Below are 22,702 nucleotides of genomic sequence, written 5' to 3'. Positions count from 1 at the left end.
GGTGTTACCCTCCTCTGTTCTGACGACTGCCTCCTGGTCCAAGTATAGGTTTCACATTAGCACGATTAAATGTTCTGGGATTCCCATTCTTCTCAGAGTTAGCCACAGTTTGTTATGATCCACACAGTCAAACGCCTTTGCATAATCAATGAAACATAGACATTCTTCTGGATGATGAATAAGGATGACAAAAGAGGAACTGGTTGCCTTTGAGTTGTGGTGTTGGAGAAGAGTACTGAATATCCCATGGACTGCAAAAAGAACAAATAAGGATGTCTTGGAAAAAGTACAGCCAGAATGCTTCTTGGAAGCAAGGATGGTGAAGCTTCATCTTTCATATTTTGAACATGTAGCTAGCTAGGTGAGGCTGTTCTTTGGAAAGGAACATCATGATGTAGGTCAGAGAAGGAGAGGAAGACCCCCAACAAGATGGATTGACATGGTGATTTCAGCAATGGGTTCTAGTGTCTCAGAGATAATGAGTATGGCACAGGATAGGGTAGAGTTTGGGTCAATTCTTCATAGGGTTGTATGAGACATATTCAACTCGACAGCCACAACAATAATGGTCTTGTAATTTCTATAAGCAAATAGGGTGCTTATGGACTGGCAAGGAGAATGAACAGCTTGATAACTCACACCAGGTATGACACCCTTCATCTCTCTTACTCTGTGCTTATTTTCAGAAGGAACCAGTTCTTAGAGTGAGACATCATGCTGGAGGTTCACTAGAAGGTCCACTAAAGAAAGGAAGACCCTCAATGAGATGAATTGACTTGGTGACTACCACAATGGGTTTTTAAGCATGAAGGAGATCTTGAAGAGGGAGCTCTGGTGGCCTACTGGCAAGAAGCTGTGCTGCAATCCCAAAGGTGTGCAGTTCAAATTCACCAGATGTTCTCCTGGAGAAGGAGGGGCAATCTCCTCCTGTACCAGTCAGATCTGATTTGACGGTACACACAAAAAATAATAAAATAAAATTTAAAAAATATTAAAAAGAGATCTTGAGGGTGGAGCAGAATAGGACAAGGTTCAGATCTACTGTTCATAGACTTGTTATGTGTCATAGTTGACTTGACAGCAACTTGACACCCTTGGGGCTGTTCAAATAAAACGTATTATTATTGAACCCTAGCAAAGGGATTGGTCCATTTTCTTCCCCATACTGTTAGAATGAAAACAAACCATTTCAAAGGTAGACAGGGGAACCTCACTACCATCAAAAAAGAAAATCTAGGAGTGGAGTACATCCTTTTGATTCAGGATTCCTGTGCTGAGAACCTCCTAGACCCAGAAGAGAGAGGGAGTTGTAATACCAGAGAGCGTATGAATGACTTCAGAGAAACAGCCATGACAGAATCAGGACACTGGCCCAGGACAGTAGAGTGGGCTACAGTTGGTGCCAACTCACAGAGCTAGAGAGCAGAACACTTTCAGACAGAAAGTTTCTTGAATGAGTAGGGTGTTTGGGGGCACTTGTCACTGTACATGTTTTGTTTTGTACCATAGAATCAGAACTGAGCCATAGTGGCTTTTCAGAGGCGGTCAATCATATGGGAGGAGACTGCCCATCTTTTGCCCACAGAGCAGCTGGTGGATTCGAACCGTGTGCCACTGGGATTGCAGCCCAACTTCTTACCACTTGGCCATCAGAGCAGAGTGAAATAACCGAGTGCCTTCAGTCCACGGCTTGCTGGTGGACTAAGGTATCTCAAGCACTCACTGATGGAACTAAGTAAATTTGTAGCATTTGTCCAAACAGTACAGAGGCCAGGCCAAAAGGCCCAAGGGATCAAGATTCAGAGAAACCTCTACCTTTACACACGGCGGAGAAACAAGAGTCCTGATCAAAGAACTGCATAGTGAATCATTTCTGTCCTTAATTTGTACCCTGTTATTTCTCTAATGGGCTGCATAATCATGAGTAATTGTAAGTTCTGTGTGATCATTCCATTGACTTACGGGAGGGATAGTTGCTATCAGAATTGATGCAAATGTTGGGGGAGGAGGTGGAGGTATGTCTGACCTCAGCCTCTTAGGACCCAGTCTTGGGATTCTTTCTCACCCTTGTGGTTAAAGTCATCATGAGATTTTGACACCCACCTTTCAGCTCAGTTCCTCTCATCCCAGATTTCACTTCTCTTAGTCTCTTTGGAAGCAAGAGTGTAAAACAACTATGAGATATCATCTCACCCCAGTCAAAATAGCAAAATTTAACAGAACAGCAAGCAACAAATGCTGGCGAGGTTGTGGAGAAACTGGAACCCTGATTCACTGTTGGTGGGAGTGTAAAATGGTGCAACCCCTGTGGAAAGCAGTATGGCGCTTTCTCAAAAAGTTGCAAATAGAGATACCATTTGACCCTGCAATTCCACTACTGGGAATATACCCTGAAGAGACCATAGTTGACATCCAAGCAGATATATGCACACCCATGTTTATTGCAGCTTTGTTCACAATAGCAAGGAGTTGGAAACAACCTAAGTGCCCATCAACAAACGAATGGCTAGAGAAGCTGGAAGCAAGAGTGGCATCCACTTCCTAAACAACAAGCCTCAGGAAACTCTATGAACTTTGAGAAACAACAATAGTTATAGAAAGGCTTCAGGTCTTTTGTTCGTTATGAATTGTGCTCAACTTGAGGCAATCAACAACAGTCTCTGTCAGTGAGCATCATATTCTGCCTCTGCTGGGTCTTCCTCTCTCTCCCCGCACATCTCTCCACCCTGGATCACTGAGTGTCTATTTATCTGGCCCTCAGCTGGTTTCTCACCCCATCTCTGAGTGTCTCCTTCAACCCGTGTGCTGGAGGCTGCTTCCCCTCTGTCCTTCCCTGCATTGGTTCGTCTGACGCTCTTCCAGTCTTACTCAACATTTCAGTCTCCTGAGAATTCTCTCAGCAGATGGTTGGTAAGCTCATATGTTTATGACCCATGAATTGAAAGTTGCCTCCATAAACATAGTTCTTATTTGCATAGCAAACCACTCCAAAACTTAGTTGCTTAAATAAAAATGATTGTTCTTTCTAATTATCTGGTGGATTGACTGCTTCTTGGGGGTGTTACTATAGAGTTGTTGTACTACATATATAGTTATAGGTTTTTATAATATGTAAATATATATATTTATATGTTGTTGCTGTTGACTCATAGCGACCCTATGAACAAAAAGCCTGAAGCCCCTCTACAACTACTGACATTTATCAAAGTTCATAGTTTCTGGGGGCATATGGTTTAGGAAGTGGATGCCACTCTTGCTTCCAGATACTATATATTGTATATAATATGTTGTTATTGTTGTTGTTAAGTGCCATCAAGTCATAGGCAACTCATAGAGACCCTACGAACAAAAGTCCTCAACATTTGTGTGACTTTCATCCTTTCTCCAGGTTCATAGGATTTCTGGAGGCAAGCTATTATGGAAGTGGATGCCACTCATGCTCCCAAATATATTATATAAATATGTTTGGGTGCAACCACTGTGGAAGGTGGTATGGCACTCTCTCAAAAAGTTGCAAATAAGGGGAGCTATGGTGGCCTAGTGGCAAGAAGCTGTACTGCAATCCCAGAGACGGATGGTTTGAATCCAGCAGATGCTCTGCCGGGAAAGGAGGGACAATCTCCTCCTGTACCAGTCAGATCTGATTTGATGGTACACACACACACACAAAAATAATAGTAATAAAATTTTTAAAAAGTTGAAAATAGAGATACCATTTGACCCAGCAATTCCACTGCTGGGAATATACCCCAAAGAGACCATAACTGACATCCAAGCAGATATGTGCACACCCATGTTTATCGCAGCTTTGTTCACAATAGAAAGGAGTTGGAAACAACCTAAGTGACCATCAACAAACGAATGGATAGAGGAGCTGTGGTATATTCACACAATGGAATACTATACTGCATTGAAAAACAAGGAACTCACGCAATATTATTCAAAGTGGGTGACTCTGGAGGACATTATGCGGAGTGAGATATCTCAATCACCAAAGGAAAAATACTGCATGGTGCCACTGTTGTAAAACAGGACTGACCTTGGGATTGGGGAGAAACTGAGTAAGATGGGTTCAATAATGTATGCTGCTCTGAAACAGAGAAGGGAGAAAACTGTTTAAAAGGGATAAGTGATTAGGTATTTTTGTCATGACAGGAGTCTAGAGCGAAGGCTACACAGTGGAGTGGACCTGGGGGAGGGTTTGTAAAACAATGTTCCAAAAGGGTAGTATACTAGGGGGGAGGGTTGGGAGGGCAGAAAAGTGCAACAATGAATGAATGGCAATCCAAAGTCTCTGTAAATTTTTACTGAAATTAATAATAAATTTAAATTTAAAAAATATTTGTTTGGTGGAGCTCCCAGATTAAGAAATACTTGGAAGCAGGAGTGGCATCCACTTCCAAACAACATGCCTCTGGAAATTCTTTTAACTTGAAGAAACTAGATATAAAACAGGGTTAAAGTCTTTTGTTCATAGGGTCGCTATGAGTCGTGATTGACTTGATGGCACTGAACAACAATTATATACATAGATAAATGTATATATGTATATAAATATATGTTGTTGTGTTGTTCAGTGCCGTTGAGTCGCAGGCGACTCATAGCGACCCTATGAAGGAGAGTCCTCAACGCTTGGGTGCCTTTCATCCTCTCTCTAGGTTCATAGGGTTTCTGGAGGCAAGCTATTATGGAAGTGAATGCCACTCCTCCTTTAAGCTTGTTTTAATCAGGGAGCTCCACCCCATTCTCTGTCTGCATTGGGTAGCCAATCATTAACAAATTTGACACATCAGTGTCACGATGTTCAGCCTATATAAAAATATATATTTATTATATAGTTGTTGTTGTTGTTGTTGTTGATTGCCTTCAAGTTGAGCACGACTCATGGCAACCCTATGAACAAAAGGCCTGAAGGCCCTCTACAACTGTCGACATTTATCAAGGTTCATTGTGTTTATACACACACACACACACACACACACACTTGTTGTACTATGGAGTCATAATCTACCCAGAGCTGACCCTCCAGTGGGTTTTTAGAGGCAGTTAATCACACGGGAGGAGATTGCCCATCCTTCTCCCACAGAGCAGCTGGTGGCCTCGAACCGCGTCCTTTTGGGATTGCAGCACAGCTTCTTATGACTAAGCCACCAGAACTCCCATTTATATTAGTGGATTCTCACTCAATTGTGGTCAGATGTTGAAAGACTCAACTTGTCTTAAATGTCTCTTATGGATTAAGTCACATGCCCCTCCTTTCCCCAAAAAAAATATGCATCAACTTGGCTAGGCCATGACCCTCAGTACTGTGTAACATCTCCCATTGATCTTGCGTGTTGTCAGTTCTAGCCTCCAACACCTTATAGACAACATCACCAGATCTCTTTATAATGTCTGTGAGGCTTGATGGAAGTGATGCTAATACACAAGCCACAATCTGAAGGATTAGATCGTCTCTTGAGTCAATCTCTTGACATTCTAGAGATTAAATGATTGAGCAGAGACGAGATTGATCTCATAACTAGCCTCACACACACGTCTATTCACACAGTCCACAAAGCCTCATTATATTCAAACATAGACACATCCTCATACCGAGATAGTCACACTCACATATATTCACCTTCACACATGACACACTCAGATGTCCGCACACACATATAATTGCACACATACTCATGGTCTCACACCTAGAGACAGCCACCCTCACAGAGACACGACACACGTAGGACTCCGAGGAGAGTGAAACTTGAATTTTGCAAACCATGTTTCCTGCTTCTCTGAGACCCCAGACCGACTGTTCTGTGTTTAAAAATTGATACTAAGAGGGCCCACCAATCCCCACGCTAATAGACTTTTAAAAGCTGGTCTTGGCCCTGGTAGGGACGTTCCTTAGTGTCCTCAGCGAAGAAACCAAAAACGAGGGTGGACAGGGGAATCAAGGGAGAGCCCGAGCATTTGGCCCTGCACTATTGCGGCTTGGCGTTGTATCCAGGGCGAATGAATGCTCATTTCCAGCGCCGTCTGGCCCTGGGCTGAGAACTTTCTGTCTAACCACCGCTTTCCTTCCCCGTCCAGCCCGCTGACCATGCCCGCGGGTGTGCCCTGGCCCACCTATCTGAAAATGTTCGCGTCCAGCCTGCTGGCCATGTGCGCAGGGGCCGAAGTGGTGCACCGGTACTACCAGCCGGACCTGACAATACCTGAAATTCCACCAAAGCCTGGAGAACTCAAAACACAGCTTTTGGGACTAGAAGAGTTACAACATGAACCTCAGATTTCGAAGCAGTAAAAAACCTAAAACACAACCATGCCAAGGATTCTGTGAATAATATTATAAATCTTGAACATATATTTTTAAATATTTATTGAAAGTCAAACTACTTGTTCTGAAGCATCTAATGTAATATTAACTGTGAGAGCAGGTATCCAACAGATAAGAACTTTGTTGAGAATTAACAATGGTTTGGCCAATGTGTCTTGAAAACGGCCACAACTTTTTCATCAGCTTCTTGAATGTGGTTTTGAAGATGTTTGCTTACTTTTGAATATCATGTGGGATAAAGTGTTTGGAAAGTCTTCTGTCATTATAATGCCTATTTATTTTTCTGAATAAGCTTTAATTATAATGGTGAATTGGGGTCATAAATTAACTATAATAAAAGTCACATTGATAATGAAAAAAAAAATTGATACTAAGGCAAGCTCTGGTGGCCTAGTGGCAAGAAGCTGCACTGCAATCCCAAAGGTGTGTGGTTCGAATCCACCAGATGCTCCACTGGAGAAGGAGGGGCAATCTCCTCCTGTACTGGTCAGATCCAATTTGATGGTACACACACAAAATAAAAAAATAGCCCTACTCCGGTGTCTGCCACCAGCGCCCGCACCTCGAGTGGTTCGCTGAGCTTCCTCAAGCCAGAAACCCACAGCATCAATTCCAGACAAGGTGCCCAGGAAGGACTCTGTGGTTCTGGCCTACAGCAGCGGCCTGGACACCTCCAGCATCCTCATGTGGCTGAAGGAACAAGGCTACGATGTCATTGCCTACCTGGCCAACATTGGTCAGAAGGAAGCCAGGAAGGCGGCCCGGAAGCTCGGAGCCAAAAAGGTGTTCATTGAGGATGCCAGCAAGCAGTTTGTGGAGGTACGTTGCACAAGGATTGAGGATTGCTATGTCCTGGGCCAACTGGCAGCATCAGTATGGATGGTGAAGAGATTGAGATAGTTAACAGTTTTAGTTTACTTGGCTCCACAAACAACACTCTTGGTAACAGCAGCCAGGAAATCAAGAGACAAATTGCATTGGGAAAGTCAGCTGTGAGGGACCTCTCAAGAGTACTGAAGAGCAACAATATCAGGCTGGAGACTAACGTGCACCTGATCCAGGGTATGGTCTTCACAACTATGTGCTATGCATCAGAGAGTTGGACAGTGAATAGGGATGATAGAAAGAGAATTGATGCCTTTGAGCTGTGGTGCTGGAGAAGAGTGTTGAATATACCATGGACTTCTAGGAGAACAAACAGGTTTTTCCTGGAGAAGGTGAAGCCAGAATGCTCCTTGGAGCCAAGGATTCTGAAGCTTCGCCTGACATACTTTGGGCATGTTGCAAGGAGGGACTGGTCCTTGGAGAGGGACATCATGTTTGGAAGAGTGGAGGGACAGCGCAGGAAAGGATGACCCTCGATGAGATGGATTGATTCTGTGACTGGAGTGGTGGGAATAAGTGCGTTTGAGATGGCTAGGTTGGCACAGGATAGAATGGTGTTTAGAGCTCTTGTACATAAGGTCGCTGTGAGTCTCAAGCCACTCGATTGCACATAACAACAACATGTTCTGGGCACCTCTCTCGCCAGGCCCTGCATCGCCTGCAAACAAGTGGAAATCGCCCAGAGGGAGGGAGCCAAGTATGTGTCTCATGGCGCCATGGGAAAGGGAAATGATCAGGTCTGGTTTGAGCTGACCTACTACTCGCTGGCCCCACAGATTAAGGTCATCACCACCTGGAGGAGGCCGGTTCAAGGGCCGCAATGAGTATGCAAAGCAACACGGAATTCCCATCCCAGTCACTCCCAAGAGCCCATGGAGCATGGACAAAAACCTCATGCACATCAGCTAGGAGGCTGGAATCCTGGAGAACCCCAAGAAACGAGCCCCTCCAGGCCTCTACACAAAGACCCAGGACCCTGCCAAGGCCCTTAACACCCCCACCATCCTTGAGACCCAGTTCAAGAAAGGAGACCCCGTGCAGGTGACAAACGTCAAGGATGGTACCACCCACCGCACTATCCTTCATGTACCTGAATGAAGTCTCTGGCAAGCATGGCGAGGGTCGCACCGGCATCGTGGAGAACCGCTCCCTTGGAATGAAGTCCCGAGGTATCTACGAGACCCCAGCAGGCACAGTCCTCTTACCATGCCCATTTAGACATCGAAGACTTCACGATGGATCGGGAAGTGCGCAAAATCAAACAAGGCCTGGGCTTGAAATTCGCTGAGCCGGTGTGCACTGGTTTCTGGCACAGCCCTGAGTGTGAGTTCGTTCGCCACAGCATTGCCAAGTCACAGGAACGGGTGGAAGGAAAGGTGCAGGTGTCTGTCTTCAAGGGCCAGGTGTACATCCGGGAGTCCCCACTTTCCCTCCACAATGAGGAGCTGGGGAGCATGAACGTGCAGGGCGGTTATGAACCAATCGATGCCCCTGGCTTCATCAACATCAACTCCCATCATCGTCTCCAGAGCAACGTCACCACCAAACAGACCAGCTTGAATGAAGAGCTGGGCCTCCTCACTCGGACAATTTCCCAAGAGCAGACGCTAATTGTTGTGATAATTTGTATGTTGGGGGCGCCAGACCCCAGCTTTGTTCCCTCTTCCCTCTGTAGCCTGCAAACTATGGTCCGCAAAAAAGGGAGACTGGGTGGGTGGGGAACTACGGTGGGGAGCAGTAAAATAACAATTTTTTTAAAAGGGGGAAAAAATAAAATTTAAAATAAACTCATTGCCCTCAAATCGAAACGCATTCAGTATTGACCCTTCCTTGGGTTTCAAAGACTGGAATCACACAGGAGGAGACTGCCCATCTTTCTCCCTCAGCGGTGCTGGGGGATTCGAACCGCTAGACTTGCCTTTAGGTTAGCAGAACAGCTCCGTATGAACCATCAGCTCTTCAGGTTTAACTAGTTCCTCACAAAATGTTTTTTCAGAACCACAAGTTTGAGCCATTAACCCGAGCACAACAGCCAACGAGGACTGGAACCAGCACTGTAGGAAACTGCGCATGTGCGACATCCCAGACTAAGTCATACCAACCAATCCCAGAAGCCTTTGCAGTGGACGTCGTCCTAAATGTTATTTGCATGTGCAGGTGTTCTTTATAACCCTGCAGTCCCCCTCAGTCCCAACTTACTAATGAATAAACATATGCCCCTTTCGCCTTTTAGATCTTTTTCTACGTTCTGGACCCACTCTCAAACAGGGAGACAGAGGCGACCACTGAGGGGTTCCTCTCTCTCTGCTGTTCCCAAGCTGCTTCTGCTTAAAAAAATCTTTGTTATAGGGAATCGCTGAGCCCCTTCTGTTCATTTTGGTTAGGATTTAGACAGTAGCTAAAACAATTTGGGATCAAAACCACAAGAGAGTTAAAGGTGAAATCATAGGGTCCCTTCTCGTTCCAGCTGGACCTTGTTAAACTTTTAAAGCACAGCCTGAGACTGTGTAAGATAAACAAGAAAGCAAAAGCTGGTTGACCTAACTAGTATTTTGTTGTGTGTCACAGAGTCAGAACCGACCCATAGCTGACCCTCTGGCGGATTTTCAGAGGCAGTTAATCACATGGGAGGAGATTGCCCCTCCTTCTCCCGCGGAGCAGCTGGTGGATGGCCTCGAACCTTGTGCCTTTCAAGGCTTGCAGCGCAGCTTCATGCCACGAGGCCACCAGAGCTCCATAACTAGTATTTTACACATGAAACTCCGTGACATCGTGACATTGTGTAAGAATGATCGAAATGGAACTTTGAGCCACGTCACTCGATTGGTCCACCACTCACCTGTTTTGCATAAAGCGCGCCCCAGGAAGAAATCTGTGTAAACCCATGATCCCAGTAGCCTAACGACCCCCTCCTTTCCTTTCTCTGGAACTTACTTTCACTTTTTCTAGTAAATTACCTCTACTTTCACCTGCGCTGTTGTTGCCTCACCTTTCTTGGTAAATTGGACATTCTAAGCTTAGCATCTCTGAGACTCTAACGCTAAGCGGCAGCACTATTTTTTGTTTTCATTTTTTTTAAATTTTATTATTATTTTGTGTATGTGTATCCTCAAATCGGATCTGACTGGTACAGGAGGAGATTGCCCCTCCTTCTCCAGTATGGCATCTGGTGGATTCGAACCACATACCTCTGGGGTTGCAGTGCAGCTTCTTGCCACTAGACCACCAGAGCTCCCTAGAGCAGCAGCTCTCTTAAGAGGTACTGAAATTGCTGTCCATGCCCTGGTGTCTCCGTGGTCGTATGGGCCCTTCTGTGGTGACGCACCTCACCTCGCTCAGTACTTTTTCCCAGTAGGGGAGGTCGAAGCCAGGGCACTTGCCAACTCACCAGACATTAACATTTTTTGATCACCAAGGACCATGCACAAGGGACAGTCCCAGTCAGGAACCATGGTCCCAGCAACATAACCTCACCTTCTACCATCAACTTGATTCTGATTGGTAACAACCCTGCAGAGCAGAGTAGAATTGTCCCAGAGGGAGCTCTGAGAGTCTAGTGTGTAAGGGATTGTGCTGCCAAACCCAAGGCAGATGGTTCAAATCCACCAGCTTCTCTAAGGGAGAAAGATGGGCAATCTCCTGCTGAATAGTCCCCGGAGGGTCAGCTGTGGGTTGACATCAACTTGAAGGCAGTGACAGGATATTTTTAAATCTTTATGGGAGGAAATGGCTATATCTTTTTGTTGTTGTTGTTGTTCTTTTAATTAATATTAATGAAAGTTTACAGAGACTTTGGATTTCCATTCATTCATACACTGTTGCACTTTTCTCCCTGTCCACCCCTCCTCCCCAATTCACTCTTCTCTTTGAAAAGTAAAAGAAAAATTCTTTAATTGTTATACAATTTCCTCCCCCACCCCCACCCCAAGTCCACTCCACTATACAGTCTTCATTCTGGACTCCTGTCATGACAAAAATACCTAATCACATAGAACTTTTAAACAGTTTTCTCCCTCATCTGTTTCAATGCAGTATTCATTATTTATCCCATCTTTCTCAGTCTCCCCCCAACCCCTATGTCAGTCCTTTTTTTATAACAGTGGCACTATGCAATATTTGTCCTTTTGTGATGGAAATATTTTACTCAGCATAATGTCCTCCAAGGTCACTCATTTTGTATAATATTGCATGAGTTCCTTGTTTTTCAATGCAGCATAGTATCCCATTGTGTGAATATACCACAGCTTCTCTATCCATTCGTTTGTTGATGGGCACTTGGGTTGGTTCCGACTATTTGGTATTATGAACAAAGCCACGATAAACATGGGCGTGGCTACATCTTTCTCCTGCAGAGCACCTGATGGGTTTGAACCTTTGACTTTTCCATTAGCAGCTGAGTGTTTAACCTATAGCGCCACCGGGGCTCCTGCCATCACAGACATCAGCAAACATTTGGACTCATTCACACATACGCTGTCACACATGCACACTCACACAGAGTCATAAACACACAGAGTCCTAAAAATAGCTGATCGTTAACAACAGGCACTCTAAGTGAATGTCATTCTGTACTTTAAAATAGCCTCATGGAAAATTAGTTTCTCCCCAAAGTCATTAAATAAATGTCGAACACATAAATAAAAGGAGTCTGGGCTTGGAATGGCTCCAAATGGCAGGTCCCAAAGGTTCAGCAAGAACCCTTAAGGCACATGTTTCCGGATTAAGAATTGCTCCAATTTTAGAAAGATGATTCTGAGCGAATGCATTAGCTATGTAACAGTCTCGTGGGGTTCAGAGGCCGCTCCTCCCACCTTAGAAATGGCGGGTTGTTTTTTTTTTTTTCAGGAAAAATGTGTGAATATTCACACCAAAGACAAATGGCTTTATTTTGGTTAACTGAATGCCGCTTGAGACTGGGACAAAATTAACCCCTCAAAAGAGTGTTTTGGTCGTCAATACTTTTTGGCGTTCATAATTGAGGATAAGGGATCCTAGATGCTATTAATTGATTCCACACAAGTTGATTGACGTTTATTGCTTCAAGTTTGCATTTGAGGATTCAGGATCCAGGAGGGAAGCGGTCCTTGGGCGCCTCCTGCTGGCAGGCCCAGCCCTTGCCATCGATTGAACAGAAGAGAAATAGATGGATTCCAACTGTTGATTGTAAACTCAAAGTAAAACGTAGTCCTTGACTTCAGTCTTCCCTTCGTTTATTAGGATGTTTGTTGGTCGAGCTGTAAGAATTTTTTGTTTTTCTGATGTCATGACTAGTCTTTGAGCTTCAGTAGTAAGTACTTCTAGTTTCCTCTGTTTTCTGCAACCAAAGTTGTGTCATCTGCAGAACATAGGTTTCCGATGAGTCTTCCTCCAATCTTAATGCCACATTCTTCCTCACATAGTCATATTTTTTATTGTTGAATTTTTACTTTATTTTATACTTTCTTTTTTTAATTTTTTTATTATTATTCTCTGTGTGTGTGCCATCAAATCGGATCTGACTGGTACAGGAGAAGATTGTCCCTCCTTCTCCAGCAGAGCATCTGGTGGATTCGAACCACGTACCTCTGTGATTGCAGTGCAGCTTCTTGCCACTAGACCACCAGAGCTCCCTTTATTTTATACTTTCAAAAGGAACACAATGAACAAAGAGAAAGATGTGTAATAATTACCTAACTCTAGGGCCCAAGTAGTACAAAACCTGACTTCTCTGTAGTCATATTTTAAGCCTAGAAGGTAACAAAACTCACCAATGCCCTCCTCAGCGTTCCATATACCTTATTTGCATGGTCCCACCCCTACAAGCTGGAGAGGTCCCTGAGAGTGGACTTGCCCAAAGCAATACATCTCCTGATTTCCTAACTTCTGATACCAAAGGTATTGCTTGCTGATCCAAGCTAGATTAAGTCTTTGACAGCTTCAATCCTTTCTCCATCTATCATAATGTTGGCTGTTGATCCTGTGGTTAAGATCTTTGTCTGCACTGGGCAATTCTGCTCTCAGGGACCTCTCCAGACTAAGCTCCAGAGGAGCAAGAATGTCACCTTGAAGACTAAGGTGCGCCTGATTCAGGCAATGGTCTTTTCCATGACCTGCTCTGCATCAGAGCTGGACAATGACTAAGGATGACAGAAGATAGCTGGTGCCTTTGGGTTGTGGCATTGGAGAAAATTTCTGAATATACCATGGATTTTCAAAAGAACAAAGGATTCTGTCTTGGAAAAAAGTACAGCAGAAATGTTCCTTGGCAGCAAAGACGGCAAAGCTTCATCTTTCATGCTTTGGACGTATAGCGAGGTGAGGTTATTCCTTGGAAAGGGACATCATGGTTCAAAGATGAACAGTCAACAAAAGACAGGAATACCTTCAATGAGACAGATTGACACAGGGACTTCAGCAATGGGCTCTAATATGTCAGAGATGATGAGGACGGCACAGAATAGGTTTCAAGCTGGCTATTTATAGGGTTGCTATGGGTCATATTGTACCCAACAATACTTAACAACAACAATCTCTATGAAAGTGCCATGAGAATTCATTTGCATTATTAGCAAGCTGTCCAATGCCCTTGATAGCTCACAGCACTTTATTTCCATAGCTCTGCCAAATTACTTAGTGATAATTACAAGACCATGGTAAGACAGTCAATGTAAAAGTGACCAATTATAATGCAACAGAACTCACTGTACGCTGTTATATTTATATTTATAGGTTATTATAGGGAACGACTACATATTGCTATCAAATGTAAGTAAAATTTTGTTAAAGATTATTCAAAAAACAGCTGGACCAGTAAGACACGGAACTTAAAAAAATTCAAGCTGGATTCAGAAGAGGTCATAGCACAGGGAAATAATTGATGATGTCAGACGTATCATGTCTGAAAGCAGAAAAAACTAAAAAGATACTTACTCATACTTTATAGACTATGCAAAGGTATTTGACTCTGTGGATCATACACATTCTGGATAACAATGAGAAGAATGGGAATCCCAGAACATTTATTGTGCTCATGCAAAATCTACGTAGATCAAAAAGCAGTTGTCCAAATAGAACATAGGAATATTTCATGGCTTAAAATTAGGAGAGGTGTGCATCAGGGTTATATCTTTTATTAATACCTCTTCAATCTGAATACTGAGAACATCATTTGAGAAATTGGACTATAGGAAGAAGAACGTGGCATCAGAATTGGAGGAAGACTCATTAACAACCTGCATTATGCAGCTAAGTTGCAGATGCAACTTTCCTTGAAGAAAACTAGAAGCATTTATTGCTGAAACTCAAAAGATTAACCTTCAGTATAGATTACACCTCAAAATCAAGGAAACAAAAATCTTTGCTACTGGACCAGTAGGAAACATCATGATAGATCATGGAGAAAAGATTGGAGTGGTCAATTATTTCATTTTACTTGGGTTCACAATCAGTATCCATGGTAACAGTAGTAAAGGAACAAAAGATGTGTTGCCTTGGGGAAAATGTGCTGTCTTGGACCTCTCCATAATGCCAAAAACCAAGACTAAAGTGCCTCTGAGCCAAGCGAGGATATTTTCAACTGCTTCTTTTTGCATCTGAAAGTTGGACAATAAATAAAGAAGACAGAAGACGAATCCATGCCTTTGAGTGGTGGTGTTGGAGAAAAGCACTGAATAAATTGCCAGAAGAACAGATTCGTCTTGGAGGAAATGCAGCCATAGAGCTCCTCGGAGAAAGGATGGGCAAGCTTCCTCTCACATACTTTGGGCATGTTGCTAAGGAGAGACTATCCCTTGGAAAGGGACATCATGCTTGGAGAGACGAAAGGCCAGCACATGAGAGAAAGGTCCTCAATGGGATGGATTGACAGTGACTGGAGCACTGGGCTCAAGTGCATCTGAGATGATGAAGGTGGTGCAGGAGAGGAGAGGTTTCAGCTCTGCTGTGCATGGGGTCACTGGGAGTGGGTCCTGCTTGACCCACTGCATTGACCCAATGGCATCTAAGAGCATCAACAACAATAAACTCTGAGGGAAGATATTTCCAATTGTTAGCCTCCTCTCCTCGTGTTATCTCTACTGTGGCAGCACTTGCTTTCTCCCCACGCATCTGAAAGTGGGGCAGAAGAAAGACCTGAGAAGAATTAATGGTTTTGAATTGTGGCGTTTGATGGAGCAGAGCTCTGAATAGCCCTTGGATTACCAAATGAACAAACAAATCACTCTTTTTTTTTATGATTTCTAAAGTGACATTTTTTTTAATTTTTTTAAATTTTGTATGCGTGTACCGTCAAATCAGATCTGACTGGTACAGGAGGATATTGCGCCTCCTTCTCCGGCAGAGCGTCTGGTGTATTCGAACCCTGTTCCTCTGGGATTGCAGTGCAGCTTCTTGCCACTAGGCCACCAGAGCTCCCCTTAAAGTGACATTTTAATCTCAAGATAGTTTTCGATCTACAGAAAAGCTGTGGAAAAAAAAAAAGAAAAGCTGTGAAGATATCACAAAAGAGTTTCCAAGTTCTCCACACACAATTTTCCTTCTCATGAACACTTTATATTAGTATCACTCTTTACTGTCAAGTTGGAACTGACTTCGAGATGACCCTTCGGATTGGAGAATAGTGGTAGAAATACAGAAATAGCTGTTGGAACAAATCTCTCTTGAAGGAAGTGCAACCAGGGTGTGTGTTAGAGGCAAAGGCGGTAAAACTTTATCTCATTTACTTGGCATGTGACCAGAAGTCCTTGGACATCAGGCTGGAAAAGGCGGAGGGTCAGAGAAAGAGGAAGACTCTCAACAATATGGATAAACAGTGACTGTAACAATGTTATTGTTATTTGCCAATGAGGCAGAACTGACTCATAGCTGCCCCTCCAGCAGGTTTTCAGAGGCCGTAAATCACGTGAGAGCAGAGTGTCCATCTTTCTCCTATGGAGCATCTGGTGGATTCGACCTGCCTGCCTTTGGGTTGGCAGCACAACCTCTAAACACTAAGCCACCGGAGCTCCCTGTAATAACAGGCTCAACATTTCAGAGATGGTGAGGAAAGCCAGGATAGGGTGAAGTTCAGAGCTGTTGTTCATAGAGTCCTTATTGTAGTCACCTACAACAGCTAACAACAACAACAATAACAGATAGACAACACCCAAAAGAATAGAAAACACTTCCCCCACCCCAGACAACGGTATCTGCTAAGAGAACAAACAGGTTAGTCCTTAAGAGGGTGAAACCAGACTGCTCCTTGGAGGCAAGGATTCTGAAGCTCCATCTGACATACTTTGGACATGATGCAAAGAGGGACCAGTCCTTGGAGAGGGATGTCATGGTTGGGAGGGTGGAGGGACAGTGCAGGAGAGGAAGACCCTCTATGAGGTGGATTGATTCAGTGACTGGGACAATGTGGGTAAGTGTGTCAGAGACAATATGATCGGCACAGGATAGAGCAGGGTTTAGAGCTGTTGTACATAGGGTCACTATGAGTAGCAGGCAACTCAATGGCACATAACAACAACAACAGGCAATGATGTCAGTCTGGAAACACCTGATCCAGACCATCATCTCCTCAATTACTTGTTATGTGCCAGAAAGCTGGACCATGGCAAGGGATGATAGGAGAATTGATGCCTTTGAGCTGTGGTGCTGGAGAAGAGTGCTGAATTTATCATGGACTGCTAGGAAAACAGGTTTATCCTGGAGAGGGTGAAACCAGGCTGCTCCTTGGAGGCGAGGATTCTGAGGCTTCATCTGACATACTTTGGTCATGTTGCAAAGAGGGACCAGTCCTTGGAGAGGGATGTCATGCTTGGGAGGGTGGAGGGAGGGACAGCACAAGAGAGGAAGACACTGCATGAGATGGATTGATTCAGTGACTGGGGTAATGAGAGTAGGTGTGTCAGAAACAATAAAGTTGGTTCAGGATAGAGCAGGCTTCATTCAGGGCTGTTGCACACAATATCACTATGAGTTTTAAGTAACTCGACAGCACAAAACAACAACAACAGACTGGGTCAGAATACACATTTTTAAATATATATGGGCAAACTTCATTTTATTGCCCTTAGCTTTAACAACGGCTGAACTGAATTTTATATAATTGTCACCGAATTGTTTCTTTTCAAATGGTCAAATGTTTTGTGTTGCATGTATTTTAACACAATAATTACACAGAGAAGTGTACCTCATTGTAGTTCTCTTGGCTTAATTGTTTCACAGATATTGCATTCTTTCTTTTTTTTTTAACAAATTTCTCCAGTAGCATGTGCTCGCTTCATGTCTTTGTCACAGAATTTTGGTAATTCCTGCAATATTCCAAACATTTCCCCTTCAGCTGTAGCCTCTGTTGTAGACTACTCCCCAAAGGCACTATGCCTAAAGTCCGTGGCAATCTTACAGGACAGAGGAGAACTGGCCCAGAATATTTCCAGGATTGTAACATTCACAGAAACCAAATGCCTCCTCTTCCTCCAGCAGAGCAGTCGGTGGTTTTGAACTACCGACTTTTTGAGTAAAACTGAATGCCTTAACCACAGCTCTATCTATTGTGTGATGTCTAACTTATGCATGCACGGCTGCTGCTGGTGCCATTGAGCCGAGTACAGATCTGAGCCCTGTCCTATTCCGTGCCATCCTCACAATCTCTGACACCCTCAAGCCCATTGCCTCAGTCACCGTGTAACCCACCTGGTCAAGGTTCTTCCTCTCTTTCGCTGCCCCTCCACCTTCCCAAGCATGACGTCCCTCTCCAAGAAATAGCCTCTCCTACAACATGCCCAAAGTACGTGGGACAAATCTTCATTCTTTGCCTCCAAGGAGCACACTGGCTGCACTTTCTCTAAGCAAATCTATTTGTTCTTCAGGCAATCCATGGGATATTCAGGGCTCTTCTCCAACACCTCAATTCAAAGGCATCAATTCTTCACAACTGAAATCACTATCGTGCGATTTCCTTTCCTGTAATATGTGGTTCTCGGAACTGAGCCTACAATATCTACAAAGTATGTTGGTATAAGCAGATTCTGATAACGGCCAACGCCATTGTCCTCATCTGAACCTAATGGACCCCCACAGTCTATTCCCCATATGGTCGCCAGACGGCGCCTGTGAGAGCCTAAATCAGCACTTCACCCTCTGCTCAGAGCTCTTCCACGGTTCCTGTCTCAAAGCCAAATTCCTCACTGTGCCCAAGAAGCCATGTACCATCTGTCCTGTCTCTCTCTCCCCTGCCCTCTGTCTCTTACAATGCTCTGGCCATTCTGGTTTCTTTGCTGCCTTTTAAACAAGCCCAGCAGCACATGCCTCAGGGCCTTTGCACTGGCTACACTCTGTGCCCGGAATGCTTTCACTCTACATTCCTGCATGGCTCCCTGACCTCTACCTCCTTAAAGCTTCTACTTAAGTATCACTTATTTCTCTATGCAAAATATTAAACAGCACCCCACATCCCCATGCCTTTTCCCAGATTCCTTTTTCTCCTCTGTGCTAATTAGTGTCTGGCTAGCCAAACAAATTGCCATCAAGTCAATTATGACTCAGACTGATAAGAAGTGAGCTGTCAACCTTTTCTGAATCATGGTGATCCCATGTGACAGAGAAGGATCGTCCCACAGGGTTTTCTCGGTGGCGGTCTTTTCATGATGATTTCTTTTCAAAAGAAAAAATGCGAGAGTAAACCCCACTCCCTTTCCAGTTTCTAGACATAAGAACATTCAATGCCTTTCAATAATATTCTTCACATATAACATCATTTCTCTTCTGGTTGTTTCACTTTCAATTATTTAATCCCCTCCACTCTCCTCCTCTCAGCCATGCTTGCAAATGCTGTTGTTAGGGGCTGTCAAGTTGACTCATGGCGACCCTGTGAACAGCAGATCTGACCCGTGTAGCCTCCACCAGCCATACCGTCTCTGACAGGCTCCAGCCCATTGTTAAAATCGCTGTGTGTCAGTCCATCTTGTTAACGGTCTTCCCCTCTTTCTCTGACTCTCCACCTTCTTCTGCATGTCTTTAAATATCTGAAGTACTTGCTGCAGAAGGTCAAGGACTGCAGCCTCCAATATGGATTGCTCAACGTCAGGAAAACAAAGATTCTCACCACTGAACCAATTAGCAGCATCAGTATGGATGGTGAAGAGATTGAGATAGTTAACAGTTTTAGTTTGCTTGGCTCCACAGAGAACACTCTTGGTAACAGCAGCCAGGAAATCAGGAAACTAATTGCATTGGGAAAGTCAGCTGTGAGGGCCGTCTCAAGAGTACTGAAGAGCAATAACGTCAGGCTGGAGACTAAGGTGCGCCTGATCCGGGCTATAGTCTTCACAATTACGTGCTATGAGTGGGAGAGTTGCACAGTGAATAGGGATGATAGAAAAAGAATTGATGCCTTTGAGCTGTGGTGCTGGAGAAGAGTGTTGAATATACCATGGACTGCTAGGACAACAAACAGGTTTGTCCTGGAGAGGGTGAAGCTGGAATGCTCCTTGGAGTCAAGGATTCTGAAGCTTCGTCTGACATGCTTTGGGCATGTTGCAAGGAGGGACTGGTCCTTGGAGAGGGACATCATGTTTGGGAGAGTGGAGGGATGGCACAGGAGAGGAAGACCCTCAATGAGATGGATCAATTCTGTGACTGGAGTGGTGGGAATAAGTGTATTTGAGACGGTGAGGTTGGCACAGGATAGAACAGCGTTTGGGGCTCTTGTACATAGGGTCGCACATGAGACGAATCCATCCTGGATTAATTCTAAGGAGCATTTCAGCTGTACTTCCTCTAAGACAGAGGACTAGTGCTTCTAGAATCCACCCAAAATATTTGTTGCCCACATAGATAACCTTTTTTTTATTGTTGTGGACCATGGAATCGGCTGTTCAGAGATAACCCATAGTTGCTGGGATGCTAAACATTGTGACACCGATGTGCCAAATGCAATAATGGTTACCCATCATGGACAGTGTTTGGTGGAGCTCCCCTATTAAAACAAGCTTGGAAGCAGGAGTGGCATCCACTTCCGAAATGGCTTGCCTCTAGAAACTCTATAAACAGTGCTCAAGTCTTTCTTTCGTTCATAGGGTCGCTATGAGTCGTCTACTACTCAGTGGTACTTAACAACAACACAACAATGGAATCAGATCTGACTGGAACATGAGATTACCCATCCTTCTCCAGCGGAGTATCTGGTAGATTCAAACCACATGCCCTTGGGACGTAGATTACCTTTATAAAGAAGTGCAATACTCGAAGGGGACAATCTTTGACTCTTTGAAATAAATTATTACTTGGTTACATGTGACTCAAAGAGCAACTCTGGGGCATACTCTCAGGAAGAGAGTAGCCTTGATGGGTCTAGAAAGTCTGGACACATGATTGGATATAGTTTTTCTACAGCAGGTCAAGTTTTTCTCCCACAAGGGACCAATGAGTGGGTTTGAACAACCAATGTCCCAGGTATCAATTGCGTACTTAACCTTTGCACCATGAGGGCTCCTTCAAGCTGACATAACATGAATATAATGTATTAAGCATAGAAATAGATTGAGGTTGTTAACAATTTCCACTTACTTGGTTGCACAATCAACACTCTTGGCGCCAGCAATCAGGAAAACAAAAGACTAATTGCAATGGGAAAGGCGGCTGTCAGGGACCTTTCTAGAGTACTGAAGAGCAAGGATATCAGTCTGGAGACTAAGGTGGCCCTGATTCAGCCCATGGTCTTTGCAATTGCTTGCTACACAAGAGAGTCAGACAATAACTAAGAATGATAGAAGAAGGACCGAGGCCTTTGAGTTTGATGCTAGAGAAGAGTATTAAACATACCATGGACTGCCAGGAAAACAAACAAGTCTGTCCTAGAGAGGGTGAAACCAAGCTGCTCCCTGGAGGCAAAGAATATTTGAAGCGGCATCTCACATACTTTGGGCACATGGCCAGGAGGGACCAGTCCTTGGAGAGTGTTACCACACTTGGAAGGGTGAAGGGACAGCGTGGAGAGGAAGACCCCAGATGAGATGGATTGTCTCAGTGACTGGAGAAATGGGATCAGGTCTGTCCGAGACGGTGAGATTGGCTCAGGCTAAAGCAGGGTGCAGAGCTAGTGTACACAGGGTCACCATAAGTCGTAGGTGGCTTGATGGCACATAACAACAATGTGTTAAGCACATCCCTTGTCCACCACCCACTAAATGTGTCATCTCCACAGAGGGAAGGATTTTTGCCTCCTCTGTTCACTGCTGTGTTTACAGTTGCAAATTCAAATCCACTGCTGTCTGGTTGATTTTGACCCACAGCAAAGCTCTGTGAGGTTTCTGAGACTGTAAGTCGTGGAAGAGGACGCTGCCCATCTTTCTCCCACAGAGTGGCTTGTGGATCAAAACCCTTAAGAGATGCACAACCTCTGGGCTTGCCGCTCAACTCGTTACAGACTTTGCCACCAGAGCTTCCTGTGGTCACAGCTGGTGCAAAACAAAGGTCTTAAATGAAAGATGAAGCGAGAGCTGGTGAAACAGGGCCGCAGGAACAAGAAGGAACAGAGAGAGATTAGGAAAGGGACAGAGACAGCAGCTGGACGCTGAGATGAAGGAAGAGACGGAGAAGGCAGATGGGACAAGAGAGGGGGCACGGGGTGAGAAGCGTTGAGAAAAGTCAGGAAAAGAGGAGAAATATGAGGCAGCTTCGGGCAGAGGAGCAACAGAGACAGAATAAGAACTAGAAACGTGAGACATCAGGGAGAGGCACAGATCAAGAGACAGAGAGGACAAAAACTGAAAGAGATATGGATTCTAAGGCCAGAGACAGAGAGACCAGCCCAGACGCAGAGGCTGGGGGAGAGAAAGAAGTGAAAATGAAGAGAAGGACAGAGGTGACTAGAGATCAGAGAGAAATGGTTTGGGAGAGAAGAGAGAGCAAACAGAAAGAAGGGGGACAGAGAATGGAGGGTCCCTCCCTCCCTCTGACTCACCATTTCCTCTGCTCCAGGGCTCAAAGATGGCGAATCCCTCAGGATTCAAGTTTTCAAAGCCCTGAGGGAAAGAGGGGGATGGAGAGAACTTTCCAGACTGTTCAAACGATCACTAGCTTCTTTAATCTTCAGAGCAAGTTTGGGAGTACTTTTATTACCTTCATTTTCCAAGCTCAGAGACGTTAAGCCACCTCCTCAAAGTCACACAGCTACTGAGAGGAAGATCTGACAGCTGAACCTGAGCCGTTTGGCTCCAAAGTTAGCACTCCTAACCATTACTCTGCTGTCATTGGTTAAACTGTTGCCCTCCTCTACACATGAATCAGCTTCACGGGGCCATGACTCTCAGTAGATTGAGAGTTATGGAATTGTCGTAACTGCTTATATATTATGCATTGTTATTGTTGTTGTTATGTGCCATTGAGTCGCTTTCGACTCATGGTGACCCTATGTACAAGAGCCGTAAACGCCAACCTTCTCTCAATGGAATCGAATTGAGAATCCAGAGATCAACCCATCTATCTATGGTCAACTGATCTTTGACAAGGAGATGAAATCAGTGAAGT

At 44.4% G+C, this 22,702-nt stretch overlaps 2 protein-coding genes and 1 pseudogene across 2 annotated transcripts in view; 2 read left to right on the top strand and 1 right to left on the bottom strand.

The window, feature by feature from the left end:
* C5AR1 (complement component 5a receptor 1) overlaps nt 1-6,090 on the bottom strand; it is a 57,035-nt gene extending 50,945 nt beyond the window's left edge. Inside the window, exon 1 of the mRNA XM_006898697.1 lies at nt 5,971-6,090. Coding sequence (XP_006898759.1) covers nt 5,971-6,090 — 120 coding nt within the window. The remainder of the gene's footprint in view (nt 1-5,970) is intronic.
* Nucleotides 6,089-6,292, top strand: LOC102854637 (uncharacterized protein C12orf73-like). The gene has a single exon (XM_006898631.1). It carries the CDS (start codon nt 6,089-6,091, stop codon nt 6,290-6,292), a length of 204 nt encoding a protein of 67 aa, XP_006898693.1.
* A 336-nt stretch (nt 6,293-6,628) lies between these two features.
* The window catches only part of LOC102852180, a 33,170-nt pseudogene continuing 17,096 nt past the window's right edge, over nt 6,629-22,702 (top strand).

This window comes from Elephantulus edwardii, unplaced genomic scaffold, assembly GCF_000299155.1.
Source record: "Elephantulus edwardii isolate Elephantulus edwardi_28Jun2011 unplaced genomic scaffold, EleEdw1.0 scaffold00236, whole genome shotgun sequence".
Classification (NCBI taxonomy): Eukaryota; Metazoa; Chordata; class Mammalia; order Macroscelidea; family Macroscelididae; genus Elephantulus; species Elephantulus edwardii.
The sequence above is the reverse complement of the archived record's forward strand: the minus strand, read 5'-3'. Positions and strand labels throughout refer to the sequence as shown.